The 20,363-nt window shown below is 37.7% G+C and overlaps 1 protein-coding gene and 1 non-coding gene across 2 annotated transcripts; one reads left to right on the top strand and one right to left on the bottom strand.

Annotated features, from left to right (window-relative positions):
* The first annotated feature begins 1,417 nt into the window (after positions 1–1,417).
* LOC148548419 (uncharacterized) lies at positions 1,418–7,050 on the top strand. Its single transcript, XM_088495614.1, has 2 exons — positions 1,418–1,503; positions 6,519–7,050. The coding sequence occupies exons 1-2, from the start codon at positions 1,418–1,420 to the stop codon at positions 7,048–7,050; spliced, it is 618 nt and encodes a 205-aa protein (XP_088351740.1).
* A 5,378-nt stretch (positions 7,051–12,428) lies between these two features.
* On the bottom strand, positions 12,429–12,535 carry LOC148548418 (small nucleolar RNA R71). The gene has a single exon (XR_015898401.1). It is a non-coding gene; the product is annotated as a small nucleolar RNA R71 (small nucleolar RNA).
* Positions 12,536–20,363: the final 7,828 nt, after the last annotated feature.

The following is a 20,363-nucleotide window of genomic DNA, read 5'->3' as shown; positions in this document are numbered from 1 at the left end:
GGAGTGGTACAACACTTGAGGAAGTTGAGCCCAAGCCTATCAAGTTGGCAGAGGATGTTCCTAATGTAGAGGTGAATGAATCAATGGAGTTAAATGAAGATGAAAAGGAGAAAGTTGCAAAGGAAGAAGAAGAACAATTGAAGGCCAAGAAGCATGAGGGGCTTGATTCTAACATGGTGCAAATCTTCAAGAATGTGGAGGTAACCATTCCACTCTTTGATGCCATACATCAAGTTCCAAAATATGCTAAATTTCTTAAGGATATGTGCACTCACAAAGAGAAGATTGGTGGACTAGGGATGAATCCATTAGGTAACTCTGTTTCTTCTGTGATGGATGACTTTCCTGAAAAATATAGTGATCCTGATCCTTGTTTGGTATCTTGTATGATTGGTGAGATTCAACTTAAGGATTTCATGTGTGACTTGGGGTTGTGTGAGTATCATGCCATTCTCGATTTATGAGAAGTTGAACCTTGCACCCTTGAAGCGATCCAGGGCTAGGTTTGTGCTAGTGGACAAGAGTATAATTTTGGTTGTGGGTATTGCTGAGAATGTCTTGGTGAGAATTAAGGACTTAATTTTTTCGGTAGATTTCCATATCCTAGAGACACCTCCCATTGACTCAGATAGGCCATCCTCCATCTTGCTTGGGAGGCCATTCTTGAAAACATCCCGATTTAAGCTAGATGTATTTTCTGGTGACTATTCGTTTGAAGCCAAAGAGAAAGTGGTGAAGTTTAAATTGGAGAAAATTATAAGGCAACCACTAGAGGTGCATTCCATTTTTAGTTGTGGCATCATTGAAGATGAAGTAGTTGAAGTCCACTTTGGAAGTGATGATGAGATAAGTGTCATTAAAGGCTTGGGTATAAGAGGAGTTCACAAAGAAGAGGAAAATGATCCACAAATTCCATGTTATCAAGGAAACAATGCACCCAATCATGGTTCAATTAGCAAGTGGAAGCATCTTCCCTTAAAGGACACTCTTACCAAAGGCAACAAGGAGAGCAAGGTAGATGTCCTTGAGGATTTCCCAAAGAAATGAATCATGAGCTCATAACCGTCCAACTTAAGGATGTTAAAGAAAAGTGATAGGTGGGAGACACTCCACCATGGTATGATCTTCCGTGTACATAGTTTCTTTCATTTAGTTTTAGACTCTTTGATTGTTTTTGTTGAGTTTGATTAAATATGCTAGAATTATCATTGCTTCATGAGGATTTCATTGATCTTAGCTTGGTTAAGTTGGCAATTTTGGTTATTGCCATGAAATTCTAAGTATTTTTGAAATATCTTGCTTGTATAGATGCTAAGATTGTGCTGCAATTGCCATTTCTCATGTTGTTAAAAAAAAACTTGTCGTGCGTGCGCATGACTCAGGCGTCACTTGACTTCCTAAAAATCACCATGCGAGAATGGTGCCTGAAGGGTGCGATCGTATGGCCTGCACACTCGGTTGTGCTGGAGCCATGCGGGAAGAGTGTGCTGGCCATGGGCACTGGTCACGCGTGCGCGTGTCCCACGCGTACGCGTCGATGCCCAATTTTTTGTTGTAATAAAATCGTGCTGGAACCATGCTACAGCACGGCCTAGACAGTGAGTTGTTCCAGGATCGTGCTGACGTGGTACGACGCGCACAAAACCCTCTCACGTGTACGCATGATTGACGCGTACGCGTCATTCTGTTTTCTGCTTTCCACACATCCGCGTGGACGACGCGCATGAGTCGCATTGCGGATTTAACCTGCAGGGGCGCGCTGCCCTATTTCTTTTCCTCTCTTCTTCTTTCTTCTTCTCTTCTTTCTTTCTTCTTCTCCCTTCTTCTCATCCCATCTCTTCTCCTTTTCCAACACCGACAACCACCACCTCCTCTCTTCTTTCTTCTCTTCTCATCCCTCTTATCCTATTCTTACTTGCACTTACCTTCATCTTCTTCTTCCTCTTTTCAAGGTTCCATTTCTTACTCTCTTCTACTTTTTAATTTTCCTTTTGTTTGTTGCATTTAAATATTCTAATTATTCTTAGTTACATTTTAGTTTTGTTCTTTGTCGTTTACTCTTAGTTCTTTTTCTTCTTGTATTCTTGCATTGGTGTTGGAGTTTAAAGTTGAATTTTTGTGAGTTGGTGGATTATTTTGATATCTCTTGACTTATTTTATATTAGTTGGTATTGCTATGGTAGTTGGCATTTTACTTTGAGTACACTATACACTTGGATTTGTCAAGTTGTTTGTTGTTTATAATATGCACACCGAGTGTTTGTGAAAAAGAATCAACAACACTTTGGATCATTTTTGGTCATATTCTTTCAACTTAATGCTTCCTTTTCATAACACTTGCCTTCTTCGTGCAATGATCTTATCTTCCATTATTTTTCATGATCAAATTTTTTATTGTTTATAATTTGTTATCCTTGCCACATCATGCAAGAATTAGTAATTTCATCCTCGCTAACCCCATCTTCTTCAATTTTTATGCTTCATTGTCTTGCAGTTAGTTGAGCTAGCACTTTTCTCATGTCCTAACTAATCTTGCATGTGTTCATCATTGTTGATATCGATGCTTGAGGTTACTCTTTTAATCATTGATACTTATGTACTCCCTTCACTCTTGCATCTAGTGCTCGTGATATGCCTCAATACTCTTGTTGATGTCTCACTTACATGTTGTAGCTACCATGTATTTGAGACACTTTACTCTCTTCGGCATTAATTCTTACTTGCACTTTCTTAATTTCGGTGTTTCTCTCTTTGAGCTTAATGTTTCTTCTTTTTCTTCCTTTTCAGGATGGTCACCAAGAAAGGCAAGGAAAAGGCCTATAAGAAGACACCTACAAAAGGGACAACTCAAAAAGCACTCACTAAAGCGCAGGTTTCAAAGCCAAGTGCTAGCTCGCCACCTCCTGAGCGGTTGAAAAAAGACTAACCGCATTGATGACGTGGAGAAAGAAGTTCCTGCATGGGGAATGGCTTAAACCTCTTGTTGCAACTAGGTGGAAGGATAATAACCCATAAACAGATACTGCCGAACCATCAGCTCTACCATAAGCTCATTAGTTGCACCAACCTGCCTATAGAGGAACCCGACATTCCGGAGTCCACTTCGGATCATGGCAAAGAAAGTAATAAAGAGGTGAACATGGAGACGTCCTTGTCTCACCATCCTATAGTCACCGGAAGTGACACTCTCAGACCCAATTTGCTCATTACTAATGGCACGGAGGACCGTGCAAATCTTTAAGTGTGGGGAGGTCAGTGACCGACTTCCGTAAGTAACAACCCTTCTCTTCAACACCTAAATCTTAGTTTTCTTTTGTTAATTAGGATAATTTGCATTTCATAGCTAGTTTTTGCATTTAAGTACTTTTGCATAGTAGTTGTTTGTGAATATATTTAGAGTTGTACGTATCTTACTTATGCTTCTTAAGTGATTGGGTGCACATGAACTAGATGAATTGCTTTTCATCCAACCACTTTTTACTAGAAACACTTGGTTGAAGTAATGATTTATTCTCCGAGAAAATTGTTTTAGGGTACCCCACTAATTGGAAATTTTTTTTTTTGTTGAACTTGCTGAGGAAATTAATTTTAGAACAAGATTTTAGAGCTAGAACACACAAACCTAGTGAGATTTTGAGCCTAAATGATTGTTAAATCTTTCAACCAATATTTCGTTTAATGTGTGTGCTCTCTCTAAGATTGTGATCTTTGGCTTGCTTGATTTTATATATCCATTGTTCAATATTTGAATGTATTTATGTGATTGAAGCCTTTGTTCAAATTAAGCTTACAAACCCAAATTAGCCTCACCTTTTTTTTTTCAACCCTTGTAAACTAATGTTGAGCCTACTTAACCCTTTCGTTCCTTATAATAGCACATCACTAGCTCTAAGCGAAAAATAATAATTGTCCTTAATTTGAATCTTTGATTAATTTAGACTAGTGAGCGTGTACATAATTTGAGTATAGGGGAATTAGAATTGGGAACATTAGTTGGGTAAATTGGGTGTTCCATGAGTCTTGTACAATTTTTTTTTTGGAAAATTTGGGCACATATTCATGCATTACTTAAAACCATATGCATTAATGTCTTATGTATATAGAAAAGAGAAAAAAAGGGGAGAAAATGCCCCCAAGAAAAAATATATATAAAAAAAAGAGAGAAAAATAAAGTAATAAAAGGGGATAAAATACCCCAAAGTAAAATGGTGATGATGATGCATATGTGTTGTACTTGAAAATAGGATGCATGAGTATGTAGAAAAAGATAAATAATGGGTAGTTAGGCTTTATATTATAGTTATATCGATTGTCTTAGTTTAGGTGGAAAGTTTAGGCTAATCAAAGAATCAAATTTTAGTCCACTTGACCAAATACAATCCTACCTTGACCCTAACCCCATTACAATCATTGGAAAGACCTCTTGATATGTGTATTCATGCATTGAACATATGTTGATTGGTAGAAGAAGAACAAGTCTTGGAAAGCAAGATTAGACGAGAATTAAGAGAATCGACCCTCAAACACTAGAGAGAGTAGAGCGCAAACACTTTCGGTGAGGGTTTGATGCTCAATCTCATGTTCCCTGCTTTCACAAGCTTCTATATTGCAAGTTCACTCATGCTTTATTTTGAAATTGGGATTGGTGGAGTTTATTAATTGTCATACTAATTTAGCCCTATACGTTCATATATATTCTTGGGGATTGATTTTCTCCAACCAAGTGGGTAGAAGCATTTGCATTAGTTGCATTTCATAAGTTTCATTTTCCTATATTCTTTGGTCTTTTAATTTTTAGCATGAGGACATGCTTAGCTTAAGTGTGGGGAGGTTGATAAACCCCGATTTTAGTGTTTATCTTGTGTTGAATTTGGTGGGTTTTATCAATGTTTTTCACACTTATTCATATAAATTGCATATTTTTGTGATTCCTTCTTAATTATACTCCATAGTTTAAAACTTGCTTCTTTCACCTTAAAAATGCTAAATTTTAATCCTCTCCTATTACCATTCGATGCCGTGATATATTTTTTAAGTGATTTCAGGATCTATAGGACAAGAATGGTTTAGAAGATGGAAAGAAAGCATGCAAAATGGAAGGAACATGAAGAATAGAGATTTGGAAAGCTGACCTCGACGCGCACGCGTGGCATGACGCGTACGCGTGAAAATTGTGAAATTCAGCTGACGCACACGCATGACCCTCTGCGTGCGCGTGGCTTGTGAAGAGCTCAAGCAAAGCGCACGCGTGACGCTCAGCACGTGACTCATTTATGGAAAACATGGTTGGTGATTTCTGAGAAGCTCCAGGCCCAAATCCAATTGGATTCTGAATGGGGAAAGGCCAAGAATTGATGGGGGAAAGGAGGCAAGGAAGCATACACACACTAGGCATAATTTTAGCTAGTTTCTGGTTCTTTATTTCTAGAGAGAGAAACTCTTTCTTCTCTCTAGGCTTATTGTCTTTTGATCATTTGCATTGTTGAATTTCTGAATTGGAGTTGTTGATTTTAGTCTTCTTGTTTTAACTCTAGTTTTTCTAGTTATAATTTTGCTTAGATCTTGTGTTAGTATTGTGTTCTTCTTCTAGTTCTTCTTTCATTTTCCTTTTTATGAACCTTGTTGATTTTGAACTTTCATTAATGCATTGATGTTTTTATGCTCTATAATTTTAGTTGGGTTGATATTATTGTTAATTGGTAGTTGGTAGTTTCAATTTCTCTTAGATTTTGCAATTTGGTTGTCTTTAGTTATTGCCTACCAAGTGTTTGACAAAATGTTTTCATTAATTATGGAGTAATTTTCTATACTCTTGGCCTAAGCTAAGGGAATTGAGTGACCTTGAGTCAATGGGTCTAAGTGGATTGATTATTTGGGAACCCTTGTTGGTCACTTTGATATCCATTAACACTAACCCACTACTAAGTTCATTAGTAGATAGGTTAGAACTTATGGGTTGATATTGATCAATCCTATTTGACATACTTCAAGCATAGAAGTAGACTTGATAGGATTGGTTCCTCACAATTGTCAATATATGGTTAGTGGACACGGATGGAGATCTCAATTTCTATGCCTTAGCCAAGAATTCTTTTTCCATTCATACTTGAAAACCCAAAATTCTAATTACTCAATTCTTGCTCTAGTTGGTTTTATTTGTTTATGTAATTCTAGAATAGAATTAGATTTATACATTGTCTTCTTAGATCACCATTTACTTAACTTTTACATTAATTGTCTTGAATTAAATTATTGCAATTTAAGATTCTTGCTTGTTAAGTTTTGTTAAGTTTAAATTCTTGTTAATACTCTCGGTTAATTTTTATTGGGGTTGAACTTGTGACAACCATATTAAACTTTGATTGAGAATTAATTGTCGGTTTGGAACTATACTTCTAAGTGATTTTCATTGAAAATTTCTAAACCGACAATTAGCCCGACATCAGAACTATTTTTCTAAAGTCAGTTGATGCTTCTAATGTCTCAAAAATTGCTAATGCTTTATTTATGTTGTTTAGGAATGTTGTATTGTTTGTTGGTCCTGAGAATGTTATGCATATTGTAATGGACAATGCTGCAAACTATGTTGCTATAGGAAGGTTGTTGGAGGCTGAGTTTCCTAAATTGTATTGGTTCCCCTGTGCAGCTCATTGTGTTAAACTGATGTGTCAAGATATTGGAAAGTTACAAGAAGTGAGTGAAATTGTGTCACAAGCTTCATTGATCACCAAGTATATCTATAATCATTGCTATCCGTTGTTCTTGATGAGAAAATTTACAGGTGGGCGGGAAATACTTCGTCCGGCTCTAACTCGGTTTGCCACTAATTTCATTACTTTACAAAATTTTTTTTCTCAAAAGGATCCTTTGAGAGCTTTGGTGAACTCTAAAGAATGGACAAGCTCATCTTACTCCAAAGAAGCCAAAGCTAAGAGATTTGTGGATCAAGTATTGGATTCTAAATTTTGGAGTCAATGCACTGATATTGTTAAGCTCACTGAGCCACTTGTTCGTGTTTTACGTATTATAGTGAAGACAGAGCTGCCATGAATTTTCTTTATCAAGCTATATATAAGGCTAGAGGAGAAATGGTGAAGAGGTTTCAAAAAAGAAAGAAGGTTGCTGATCCTTATTTGAAGATTTTAGATACTTGTTGGGATGCACAACTTCAAAAAAATCTTCATGCTGCTGGTTATTGGTTAAATCTAGCTTTTTGATTTAATGCTAAAGAATTTGAAAAGCACAGACAAACGACTTCTGGCTTGCTGGATATCATTGAGAAATATGTTTATGGTGATCTTGATTTGAATTCTAAGCTAACAAGTGAGATGAGGAACTTTAAGAATGCCGAACAAAATTTTGGAAGACCATCTGCAATACGTGAACGAAGCACTGTTATGCTAGGTGTAAGACCTAGAATTTTCACAAAATATTATTATGAGCTAATTTTATTCATTCATTAAAGACTTTATTTTTAGAAATTATTTTATTAAAAATAATTAAATCAAGTTTTGATTAAACTAGAAATTTTACTTAATTTTATAATTACTAAATAATTCTCTATATTTAAATTAAAAAGCTTAGTAGTTGTAAAATAATAAATATTTTATATGATTTGAATTAAGTAATTCATATTTTGGAATTTAATATTTTAAGTTTTATTAATAAAAAAAATTAATTATATTATTGTATATTTTAAATTAGAGTACTTGATTAAAAGCTAATTAGCAAATTGTTATTTAAATAATATTTTAAAATAATTTTAAGGGATAAATTAGATTTTAAATTTATACAATGTACCCTAATTTTATTAAAAATTTACCAAACCCTAATTTACCCAAAATTCCTAATTTCACATTTTTCCCAAATTAAATCCTAATTCCCAAATTAAAAACCCTAACCCCTTCTAACCTAACTAACCCTAACCGACAATGCTTTTCCCCTTTTTTCACCAAACACAGCAGCATCATAAAAAAAAATTCCAAAGGAAGAGAGAGAGAGAAGGGAGAGAACGTGAGACAGCAAAGAAAAGAGAGGGAGAAGGCGTGTCGGTGCTGGTGGGCTTCGCCGCCGTCGTCGCCGTCGAAATGACGAACTAGAGGGGAGAAAGAGGTGAACACGAGTTGAGCTAAGGAAGAAGAGACGAAACGCGATGGGAAGGAATGAAGGAGCCGTGCCGGTGCTGTTGGATCTCGCGCTGCTGCCGTTCCTGTTGTGACTGGTGTCATCGCTGGAAAACCACCACCGCGGGAGCCGCTGCCACTTTGATCGGCTCTGCCCGTCTCTGGTTCTGCTTTTTGCTTGCTGGAATCACTATTGCCTCAATGGTTGTTGTTGGAACTATTTGCGTTGGATGGGGTTGTCACCATTGAACTGCTTCTCCGCTGCTATTGTTGGAGGTGGCTGTTGGAACTACTATTGCACCTTCTTGCCTTGTTTCCTTTGGGTTATTGCTACAGCTGCCATGGGAGTTTCCAATCGTCATTGGAGCTACTGCTATATCCTTTGGTCTACTCTTGTGGTGAGACTTTTTTATTTTGCCTTGTTTCTTCATAATTATCTGTTCTAGTTATATCTAATATATGTCTTTGCTTTGATTCTAATTGACGCCAGTTTAGTTACCATTGTGGCCGTCAACGCTATTGATGTTACTAGGAAACTATCAAAGTTGCTATGGGTGATGTGAATTATAAAATAAAAAGGGTTTGTTGCATTTAACTTCGGGGTTTGACTAATTGAGGTAGGGGATTGTTTTAAAGTTAAAATATTTTAGGGTTGAATATCTAATGAGTTTAGTGGATTAATGCAAGTGAATTAATTTCTGTGCTTGAAATGATTTTCTGTTGTGATTGAAGTTGTGGTTGAATTCATTATTGATTTGTCAATTTGTTTTGAATTTCTGGCGGAAATGATTGAATATGTTGATGATGAGCGGATATTTTATACGCTTTTTGGCATCATTTTCATATAGTTTTTAGTATGTTTTGTTTAGTTTTTATTAAGTTTTTATAGGTTTTAGTGTTAGATTCACATTTTTGAATTCTACTTTGAGTTTGTGTATACTTTTTACAATTTCAGGTATTTTCTGGCTGAAATTGAGGAGCTAGAGCAAAAGTCTGATTTAGAGACAGAGAAAGCACTACAGATGCTGTCCGAATCTGACCTCCTTGCATTTAGAAAAGCTTTTCTAGAGCTACAGAAGTCAAAAAAGAGTATTCTCAATGGCTATGGAAAGCTGACTTCCAGAGCTTTCCATCAATGGATAATAGTCTATGCTTTGCTTCAGATTAGAAGGCCCAAAACTGGCTTCCAACGCCAGCCTCCTGCCTCCTTCTAGGCGTCCAGCGCCCACAGAGTAGAGACCAGCGTCCAAACGCCCAGAGAGGATCCCCTAGCCAGTGTTCAACACCCTAGAGACCTCATAGCACGTGGATCTCATCAAAGCTCAGCCCAAACACTCACCAAGTGGGCTCCAAAAGTGGATTTTAGCACTAAAAAGACTGTTTTACCCTTACTAGTCATTTGTTTAGTATTTAAGGGATTAAATTTATGTTATTTAGGAGTTTTTTACGAACATCATCACTTTTACCATTGTATTTTTTTTTAGTATGAGTTTCTAAACCTCCTAGGTTGAAGGGAGGAGCCCTGCTGAGTCATATGAAATAATAAAAGTATTACTGTTTCTCTTCGATCCGTGTTTGATTTATTTCTAAGATGAATACTCGTTCTTCAACATGGTGAATAGGATGACCAGTGACAATCAGCTCTGTTCATCATACTAGGACCGCGTGCCTGACAACCACCCGTGTCTACTTGGGTTCATGTGAATACGTGACTGGAAAGCGCAAACCGCCAGCTTGATTATAAATCTCTCAGACAGCTAATCCATGACTTCGTTGGGGACTTCTCGAGACACCAGTTCAGCAGATTTTCGAGGAGATTAGGGTTTCTGTGGTAGAGGCTAGAACCCAAAGAAGCAGCATTCTCTGATCCGGAAGATTCGACCTTGTCTATGGTGTTTTGAGTAAGATCGCCAGGAGCATGAACTGTTAGAGCTTCACCTTCCGTCAGATTGGATGACCACGACCAATGGCGTTTGATCTGGAGTAGAGGAGATTGACGACCACGGCCCATGGCGTTGATCACATACAGCCTACCATAGAAGAAGTCATTCACAAGCAAAGAGGACAGTATTACCAGAGTTAATTCAGAGAGACAAAGCAACTCCAATCCTTAACCATATTCTTGTTACTGATTCCAATTCACAAATACAAATTACGAATAACCAACTCTTCTATTTGCCTGACTAAGACCTGCAAGATAACCATAGCTTGCTTCAAACCCCAATCCTCGTGGGATCGACTTTGACTCGCTCAGGTATTACTTGGACGACCCAGTTCACTTGCTGGTACAGCTGTACGGAGTGTGGGATTCGTGCACCAAGTTTTTGGCGCCGTTGCCAGGGATTGTTCGAGTTTGGACAAACTGACGGATTGTCTTTCTCCCTAGATCAGGTAATTTATTTTATTTTGTTGAGTCTTTTATTTTTATTTTCTTCTTCTCTATTTTTCGAAAAAAATTAAAAACTTTTCAAAAATATTTTTATTTTCTTTGTTTAATCTTTATTCTTAGTTTGAGTCTTACTTGTTTTCTGTTTTCTGTTTTCTTTTACAAAAATTTTAAAACTTCTTCAAAAACCTTTTTCAAAAAAGTTTATTTTTAAGAATCCTTAAATTTCTTTGTTTGATCTTTGTTCTTGGTTTGAGTTTTTTCTGTTTGTGTTCTTGGTTAAAATTTTCAAAAATCTTGAGTCATTTTTCTAAAATTTTTCAAAATTAGTGTCTTTTTGTTTGAATCTTGTTTCAATCTTTAAGTTTGGTGTCTTCTTTTGTTTTTCTTTTAATTTTTCGAAAATTTATGTTTAGTTTTCTTAAAATTTTAAGTTTGATGTCCTTTACATGTTCTTGTGTTCTTTAAATTTCTTGAGTCTTGTTCTTAGTGTTCTTTTCAATCTTCAAAGTGTCCTTGTGTTTTCCTTGTGTTTTGATCTTAAAATTTTTAAGTTTGGTGTCCCTTTGTGTTTTTCCTTCAAATTTTTGAAAACTTGGGATGCTAGATCTAAAAATTTTAAGTTTTGTGTCTTTTGTTTGTTTTTCTCTTTCCTCATTAAATTCAAAAATAAAAAATATATTTTCTATAGTTTTTTTAAAATTATTTTCGAAATTTTTAACTAAAAATTCAGATTTCAATTTCAAATTTTGATCTTATCTTATCATAGTTTTCAATTTTCAAAAATCAAATCTTTTCAAAATTAAAAATCTTATCTTTTTCAAAATCTTATCTTTTTCAAATTTTAAAATTAAATCTTTTCAAAATCAAATTTCAAATCTTATCTTTTTAAATATTTTTCAAAATATTTTTAATTTCTTATCTTATCTTTTCTTATCTTTTTGATTTCAAATTTTTAAAATTCAAATCTTTTCTTATCTTATCTCTTATCTTATTTTATTTTAAAATCTTTTCTTAATTAATTACTTATCTTCTCTCTCTTTTCTTAATTTTTGAAAATTCCTTCCTCTTCTCTCTCTTCTATTTTCGAATCCCACTAACTAATTTTCAATTCTTTTTAAATTACTAACCTTATTTTTTAATTTTATTATTAAATAAAATAAAAACAAAAATATTTTAATTCTTATTTATCTTTTTTATTTCTAATTCTTTTCTTTTCTATTTCTATTTTTTTGAACTCCTCTTCCGCTATTTTCAAAGTATTCTTCTTCCCCTTCTTCTCTCTTTATCATATCTTCCTCTACTTTCTTCATATCTCACTGGGAGTCTTCTATACTCAAATCAGACATAGAAGCTTTCTTTCTTTCTTTTTCTTCTTTTCTTATTTATGACCAGGAATAGGGATAAAGAACTCCTCTTTGATCTTGATCCTAAACCTGAAAGGACTTTAAAGAAAAACTTACAGCAAGCTGGAGCAACACTCCAGAAGAAACCTTTCAGAAAACTTTGAACAAGAAAAAGGAGACATGGCCAAACCTGAAGGTGATGCCAGAAAGGTTCTTGGTGACTTTACCATGCCTACCTCTGACTTTTATGGCAGAAGTATCTCTGTATCTGCTATTGAAGCTAACAATTTTGAGCTTAAGCCTTAGTTAGTCTCTTTTCTGCAGCAGAACTGCAAGTTCTATGGACTTCTATTGGAAGATCCACATCAATTCTTAGCTGAGTTCTTGCAGATCTGTGATACTGTTAAGACTAATGGAATAAATCTTGAAGTCTACAAGCTTATGCTCTTTCCCATTACTGTAAGAGACAAAGCTAAGATATGGTTGGATTCTCAACCAAAAGAGAGCTTAGACTCTTGGAAAAAGCTGGTTAATGCTTTTCTGGCTAAATTCTTTCTCCCTCAAAGGATGAGCAAAATTAGAGTGGAAATTTAAACCTTCAGACAAAGAGAAAGCGAATCCCTCTATGAAGCTTGAGAAAGATACAAGCAATTGATCAGGAGATGTCCTCTTGACATGCTCTCAGAGTGGTCTATCATAGGTGTGTTCTATGATGGTCTGTTTGAGATGTCCAAAATCTCATTGGACAGCTCTGTAGGTGGATCATTCCACTTGAAGAAATTACCTGCAGAAGCAAGAGAACGCATTGAGATGGTTGCAAACAACCAATTCATGTACAATTCTGAAAGAAATCTTGTAAACCATGGGACCTCTCAGAAGAAAGGAGTTTCTGAATTTGATACTTTGAATGCCATATTAGCTCAGAACAAGATCTTGACCCAATAGACCAACATGATCTCTCAATATCTGACTGGACTGCCAATTGCAGTTGGTAGTACCCAAGAAGTATCTCCTGATGTAGATGCTTATGATCCTGGTCAACCCTCCATGGTGGAGGTGAATTACATGGGAGGATTCTATGGAAACTCCTACAACCCCTCATGAAGGAATCATCCTAATCTTTCATGGAAGGACCAACAGAAACCTCAGCAAAGTTTCAACAACAATCAAGGTGGAAGGAACCAGAATAGGTTCAATAATTGACCACCATTCCCATCTTCTCAAGGGAATATAGAAACCTCTAAGCAAAGTCTCTCTGACTTAGTCACTCTGGCTTTCAGCCTCTCTAAGACCACTCATAGTTTTATTAATGAAGTAAGGTCCTCCATTAGAAACTTGGAGGTACAAGTTGGTTAACTGAGCAAGAGGATCCTTGAGACTCCTCATGAAACTCTTCTTAGTAACATTGAGGTGAATCCAAGAGAAGAGTGCAAGGCCATAACCATGGAGGTAGAGGCCGAATATAGAGAAATTAGGAAGGCATTGAACGCCAGTGAAGAAGTTTCACTGGGCATTCAACGCCCAATCTGGCAGCAAGCCTGGCGTTGAACGCCAGTGAGGAACCCCTCACTGGGAGTTCAACGCCCATCCTGGCAGTAGAGCTGGCGTGAACGCCAGCCAGAGAGCACTGGCTGGGCGTTCAACGCCCAAATAGGCAGGCACTCTGGCGCTGAATGCCAGTGAGGAACATATCACTGGGCGTTCAACACCCAACCAGCCAGGGAAGCTAGCGCTGAATGCTAGTGAGGAACCCCTCATTGGGCGTTCAACGCCTGCCTACCTAGGGAAGCTGGCGTTGAACGCCAACAAGGATACCCCTACTGGGCGTTCAATGCCCAAAATGACAAGGGGACTGGCGTTTAACGCCAGTAGGGTGCACAGCCTGGGCGTTCAACGCCCAAAGAGCTATTAGAGCAGATGTTGAATGCCAGTAAAAGCACACTTTCTGAATGCTTAATTTACACTCAAGAAACCCTATCCCAGAACCAAAGAAAGCCAAAGGTCACGTAAAGACCATAGAGGTTCCTTTGCATGCACTTCTGCAATGCATGAGTTCTGATGAATACTCATCCTCTGATGAGGATAAAGACACTAGGAAAGAGCAAATTGCTTGGTACCTTAGAGCTCTTATGAGGCTGAATGCCTAACTATTTGGTACAAAGCCTTTGGAGGAAGAACCTCTACTGCTTTCCAAAGAACTCCACGCTTTGGTTCAGCAGAAGCTACCTCAAAAGCTTCCAGATCCTGGACGCTTTCTGATTCCTTGCACCATAGGCACCATGACTTTTGAAAAGACTCTGTGTGACCTAGGGTGAAGCATCAACCTCATGCCACTTTCTATAATGGAGAAGTTGGGAATCCTTGAGGTACAAGCTGCAAACATCTCTCTAGAGATGGCAGACAAGACAATGAGAAAGCCATATGGCTTAGTAGAGGATGTCTTGGTAAATATTGAAAACCACTACATCCCTGTAAACTTCATAGTCTTGGACATAAGAGAGGATGAGGATGACTCTGTCATCCTTGGAAGACCTTTCCTAGCCACTGCCAATGCTATCATTGATGTGGCTAAGGGAAAACTAACTCTACAACCAGGGGAGGATCACATCTTGTTCAAGATGCCTTATCCCAATTCTCCCTCTAATAAAAGAGAGATAACTGTGCAACACCTAGTGTTCCAACCCTCTCTTTCTGTGCAGAGCTTTGCAGTGCCCCCAAACATCAATTCTAAGTTTGGTGTTGGGCAGCCCTCAACAAGCTCTAAGCACAAAGGTACTATGAACAAAGTACCTAAAGGCTGGAGGGACAAGAAAATCCCAACTGAAGGCCACTCACCTGGCATGAGAGTTGTTTTCACCAAGAAACCAGTCTTACCACATACAGTGAGTCGTATCCTGTCTTTAGAGCATGTAGAACTCATTCATGAGAAGACAGGAAGAAAGTTTACTATAAGGGGAAAAAATTTGAGCCCATACTCACCTCCATAAAAGAGCTAATGACGTTAAAGAAGCGCTTGTTAGGAGGCAACCCAACCTTAATTAATTAATTTTATTTTCCTTCATTTTATTTTTCCTTCAGTTATTTTTAGGTTCATGATCATGTGCATCAGTCAGAACAGAGACAGAATTATTTAGCAATGAAAACAAAACACTCTGGATGGAGTGTAATTCAAAGTTGAATGCCAGCCAGGGAGCTCTGGCTGGGCGTCCAACGCCCCAAATGGGCAGCTGGTAGTACGAATCCCCACACCTTCGTACTATTGTACCAGCAAGTGCACTGGGTCGTCCAAGTAATACCTGAGCGAGTCAGAATCGATCCCACGAGGATTGTGGTTTGAAGAAAGCTATAGTTATCCTGCAGGTCTTAGTTAGGCAGATAAAAGAGTAGGAGATATTGGTATGTTTTTTTTTAAATTTCATAAAAAGGAATAAAGAAAAAGGGTAATTAGAACTCAGAAGTTGTGTAAACTGTGAAAAGAGAATAGTTAAGGTTTGGAGTTGCTTAGCCTTTCTGAATTAACTCTAATATTACTGTCTTCCTTGCTTGTGAGTGATCTCTTCTATGGCAGGCTGTATGTGATCAACGCCATAGGTCGTGGTCATTGATCTCCTCTGCTACAGATTGAACGTCATTGGCCGTGGTCATCCAATCTGACAAAGGGTGAAGCGCTTATGAGTCCATTCTCTTGGCGATCCTACTCAAAATACCACAGACAAGGTTGAATCTTCCGGATTAGAGGATGCTGCTTCTTAGGGTTCTAGCCTATACCACGGAGACCCTAGTCTCCCCAGAAATTAGCTGAACTGGTGTCTCGAGAAGTCCCCAACAAAGTCGTGGATTAGCCGTCTGAGAGATGTATAAACATAGCTGTTGGCTCATGCTTTCCAGTCACATATTCACACGAACCCAAGTAGACGCGGGTGTTTGTCAGGTACGTTCGTCTTAATGTGATGAACAGAGCTAATTTTTCAGATCATCCTATTCACCACGATGAAGATCGGATATACATCTTAGAGATAAATCAAACACAGATTGAAGGAGAAACAGTAATGCTTTTATTAATTCATAGGACTCATTAGAGCTCCTTGATAAACCCCAAATTTGTGGTTTATATTGTGTAGAATTTAGGGGGTTTTGTCAATATTTTCCACATTTATTCTCCAAAATTGCATGGTTTTGTGTTCTCTTCCTAATATTGCTTCATAGTAGAAAACATGCTTCTTTTGCCTTAAGAATGCCATATTTTGATCCTCTTCTATTGCCATTCGATGCCGTGATATGTTTATTGAGTAATTTCAGAGTTTGTAGGGCAAGAATGGTTTAGAAGAGAGAAAGAAAGCATGCACAAGTGGAAGGAACATGAAGAATTGGGCTTTGGAGAAATCGGCTTCGACGCGCACGCGTGGATGCAAGGAATTGAGTGCGGAGCACGAAGAATGACGCATCTGCGTGGATTGGCAAAATCTCCATCGACGCGCATGCGTGGATCGCGAAATTCAAGCGATGCGCACGCGTACATGACACGTACGCGTGATGAGCTGCACGTGATCTCATTAAAAGAAATTGTGCCTGGCGATTTCTAAAGCTAGATAGGCCCAAATTTAAGCTGAATTTGCATGGAAAAGACCCAGAAACTCTAGGGGGAAAAGGGGGGATCACTCATTACACACTTAGACACAATTTTTGCTAGTTTTGGTTTTTTTTGTTCTTCTAGAGAGAGAAACCTTTATTCCTCTCTAGATCTAGTTTGATTTTGATCTCCCATTGTTGAATTTTGGAATTGGATTTTGTTAATTGCTAGTTTTGATTACTTAATTTGAATTCTCTAGTATAATTTTGCTTAGATCTTGTGTTGAGTTATGTTATCTTGTTATTTTCCAATTTCTCTCTCATGTTATGAATATTATGGATCTTGAATTCTATGAGTACATTGATGTTTTCTATGATTATTAGTGTTAATTGAGTTGTTCTTTATGGATAATTGTTAGTGGGTCCTTATAATTTCCAAGTTAATTGCAATTTGAATATGTCTTTTGTTAATGCATACCATGTGTTTGATGAAATATTTCCTTTGATTATGGAGTAGTTTTCTTTACTCTTGGCCCAGGCTAAGGAAATTGGGTAAGCTTGAGTCATTGAGTCTAATGGATTTGATGATTTGAGAACCCTTAGTGGTCAATTTGATAACCATTGACACTAGCCTACTACTAAGTCAATTAGTAGCTAGGTTGGGGCTTATGGATTGATGTTGATCAAGCCATTTGATGTACTTCAAGTATAGAAGTAAACTTAATAAGATTGGTTCCTCACAATTATCAAGATATGGTTATTAGACAAGGATGGTGATCCCAATTCCCACACCTAGCCAAGAGTTCCTTTTATTAGTCACATTTGAAAACCAAAATTCTCACTTGTTTAGTTCTCGTTTTAGTTAATTGCTTAATTCTAAAGAAGAAGTAGATCATATGTTCTTTTGATTTTCTCACTTGTTTCGATGCACATGTTTGCCCATTCCTTGTGAGACGACCCGAGGTTTGAATACTTCGGTTACTTTTATTGGGGTTGAACTTGTGACAACCAAAACCCTTAAAATTTGATTCAAGGACTAATTATCGGTTTGGACTATACTATTAACGAAATCATTTTGTGAAATTCTAGACCGGTATAAATCCTATGCGTCAAATTTTTGGCGCCGTTACCGGGGAATGGTTGCAACATATGCCTTAACATTGGTTATGTAAATATGTGAATAGTGTAGATAGTTTACTTGCTTTCAACACTTAGTGTAGTTTAAATTTCTTTTACGCATGTGCTATGACTCCCAAGTTTGATGACTCGGTCTCAACCGAACTCTAACTTAGCCGAGCTTGACCTTGAGATTGAAAGAACCTTGTTACACACTCGGCAAGTTAGACGGCGGTTGGATTATACGCCTAGTACTTCGGCCTCTCTTGAGGAGCATACCGAATCACTAGACGGTGCCGAGAGTGACTTGGAGTCCGCTACTTCTTATTCTTCTGTTGGTACCATTAATACATCTTTGCATCCCACAGGTGAACTATACATGGTGGAGCCACGACGAATCACCTTACATGAACAAGGGGCTCCAGATATTGTACTTCAACCTTTGCAAACAAGGTATCCCAACCTTGATCCAAACTTTGAGTTGAAGAATAGTTTGATAAATCTACTCCCCAAGTATCATGGGTTCCGGGTCAAGACCCTATCCGACATCTAAGAGATTTTCAAGTTGCTTATTCTACAACTCGGAGACATGGAGCCGATGAAGTTGCTATTATGGTTTTTGCCTTCCCCTTCTCTCTTGAGGGGCAAGCAAAAACATGATTTTGTTCGCAACCGGATGAGATTGTGACCAATTGAGATTTCTTGAGAAGAGAGTTTCTAGACAAGTTTTTTCTGCCGGAGAAGACCGATTATATCCGGAAGGAAAGCTCAGGTATAATGCAAAAGGACCAAGAAAGCATGTATGAGTATTGGACTAGGTTTAAAAGGCTATTGGAATCTTGTCCACACCATGGATTGGACACTCATTTGCTTATCAGTTACTTTACTGGAGGTCTTTGTGCAGAAGATAGAAGATTGCTCACCGCTTCTAGTGGTGGTTCCCTTTCCAAAAACAAGACAGCGGGAGAAGCATGGAGCTTGATAAATGATGTTGCCGAGGCTACACAACATGTAAGAGTAAGGAGCAATCCCCTCAAGGGTGTGGTAGAAGCATCACCTTCCGAAGCAAACTTGACCAAGGTGCTCGGAGATATGACTACTATCCTTACGGAGATGCACAAAGAGCAAAAGGAATTCTACTCCATCTAAGCCATCCAAGCCCCATCCCAAGTTGCTCAACTTGAAGGTCCTCCTAGAATTTGTAGTTTATGCTCTAGCACCACGCACTACACGATCAATGTCAACAAATTCAAGAGGAGTACACCCTTGCCGTAGCCAATGTGAATTATAACAATCGTCCACCCTACCCCTCTCAAAGTCAAAACAACTACTCTCATGGCAATAACTCCAATTATGGGTGGAGGGATAATGCACAAGGAAGCAATCAAAATCAAAGATGGAACAACTCTTCTTCTCACTACAATAACAATCACCAATCTTTATCAGAATACCACCATAACAACACCAACCATCAAGCCAACCAAAATCATCACAATCAAGTACCTCATCAAAATCAAAACAACTACCCTAAATATCAAGCACCACATCATAGACAACAATCCAACCAATCCTCTTCATCTTCTACTAATCAAGTTGATGAGCTTAGAGCTATTGTAGAAAAGAATGAAGAAAATAACAAGGCTCAATTTAATAGTATGACTGCTCAATTGACCAATCTCACTGAGATTATCTCAAGATTAGCTTTACCTTCCTCTAACAACACCAACCAACCTTCAAGCTCTTCTAACCTTCCATCCCAACCCCTTCCAAACCCAAAGGGCGCACTAAATGCCATTACACTAAAGTCGGGGACTACATTGGAGGAGATACCTCCTAGGGATTCGGAAGATATTCATGAGGAAGAAGTGGTTGTTGAAGCTCCACATGTAGAAGAGGAGGTAGACACAAGACATGAGGAGGAAGAAGTAAGCCTTAAGGAATCCAAGAGGAAGATTATAGTGGATGAGTCCATTCCTATCCCATTCTCTTCCATGGTGAAGAAGGCCAAGAAGACTCCGGAGTTTGATTTAAACATGCTTTAAGTATTCAAGAGGGTTGAGGTAACCATTCTACTTCTTGATGCTATTCAACAAATTCTGAAGTATGCAAAATTTTTGAAAGACCTGTATACACACAAAGATAGGATTGGCGAGTTGGAAACTTTGTCATTAGGTAGTTCTATTTCTTCATTGATGAAGCCTATTCCGGAAAAGTATAGTAATCCTGGACCATGTTTGGTGTCTTGTCGTATTGGTGGACGTATCTTTCATGACTGTATGTGTGATTTAGGGGCTTGCGTGAGCATCATGCTGATGAATGGTTTTTTTGACGGTTTAGAATTTCACAAATGAATTCTCGTCGAAGTATAGTTTCTAAGCCAACAATAAACCTTCCATACAAACATTTGTTTGTCACAAGTACAAACCCCTAAAATTATAAACTGAAGTATTTAAACCTCGGGTCGTCTCTCAAAGGAATTGCAGGGTAGTGTTCTTATTATTGGTCATGGACATGTATATTTTGGGGTTTTGATTAGGAAACAAGGAAAGTAAATGATAAAGGAAATCAAATGACAAAAAGGTCTTGCCAAAGTTTGGTGGTCAAGGATCTCTATCCTCATCACTAACCACAATATGATAATTGCAAGGATCAATCCCACTAAGTCATCCTCTAACAAGTAAAGGAAAGTCAAATGAGCTATATCAATCCAAGCCCATAAGTCCTAGCTATTCACTAATTGAATTGATGAGAGCTAGAGTCAATGGCTATCAACTATCAATCACTTGGACATTAGCAACTCAAGAATTCCTAAGTTACCTTCCC

The sequence above is a fragment of the Arachis ipaensis genome, chromosome B8 (genome assembly GCF_059453495.1).
Source record: "Arachis ipaensis isolate K30076 ecotype BB chromosome B8, ASM5945349v1, whole genome shotgun sequence".
Taxonomy (NCBI): domain Eukaryota; kingdom Viridiplantae; phylum Streptophyta; class Magnoliopsida; order Fabales; family Fabaceae; genus Arachis; species Arachis ipaensis.
This window is presented reverse-complemented; position numbering and strand designations above follow the sequence as displayed.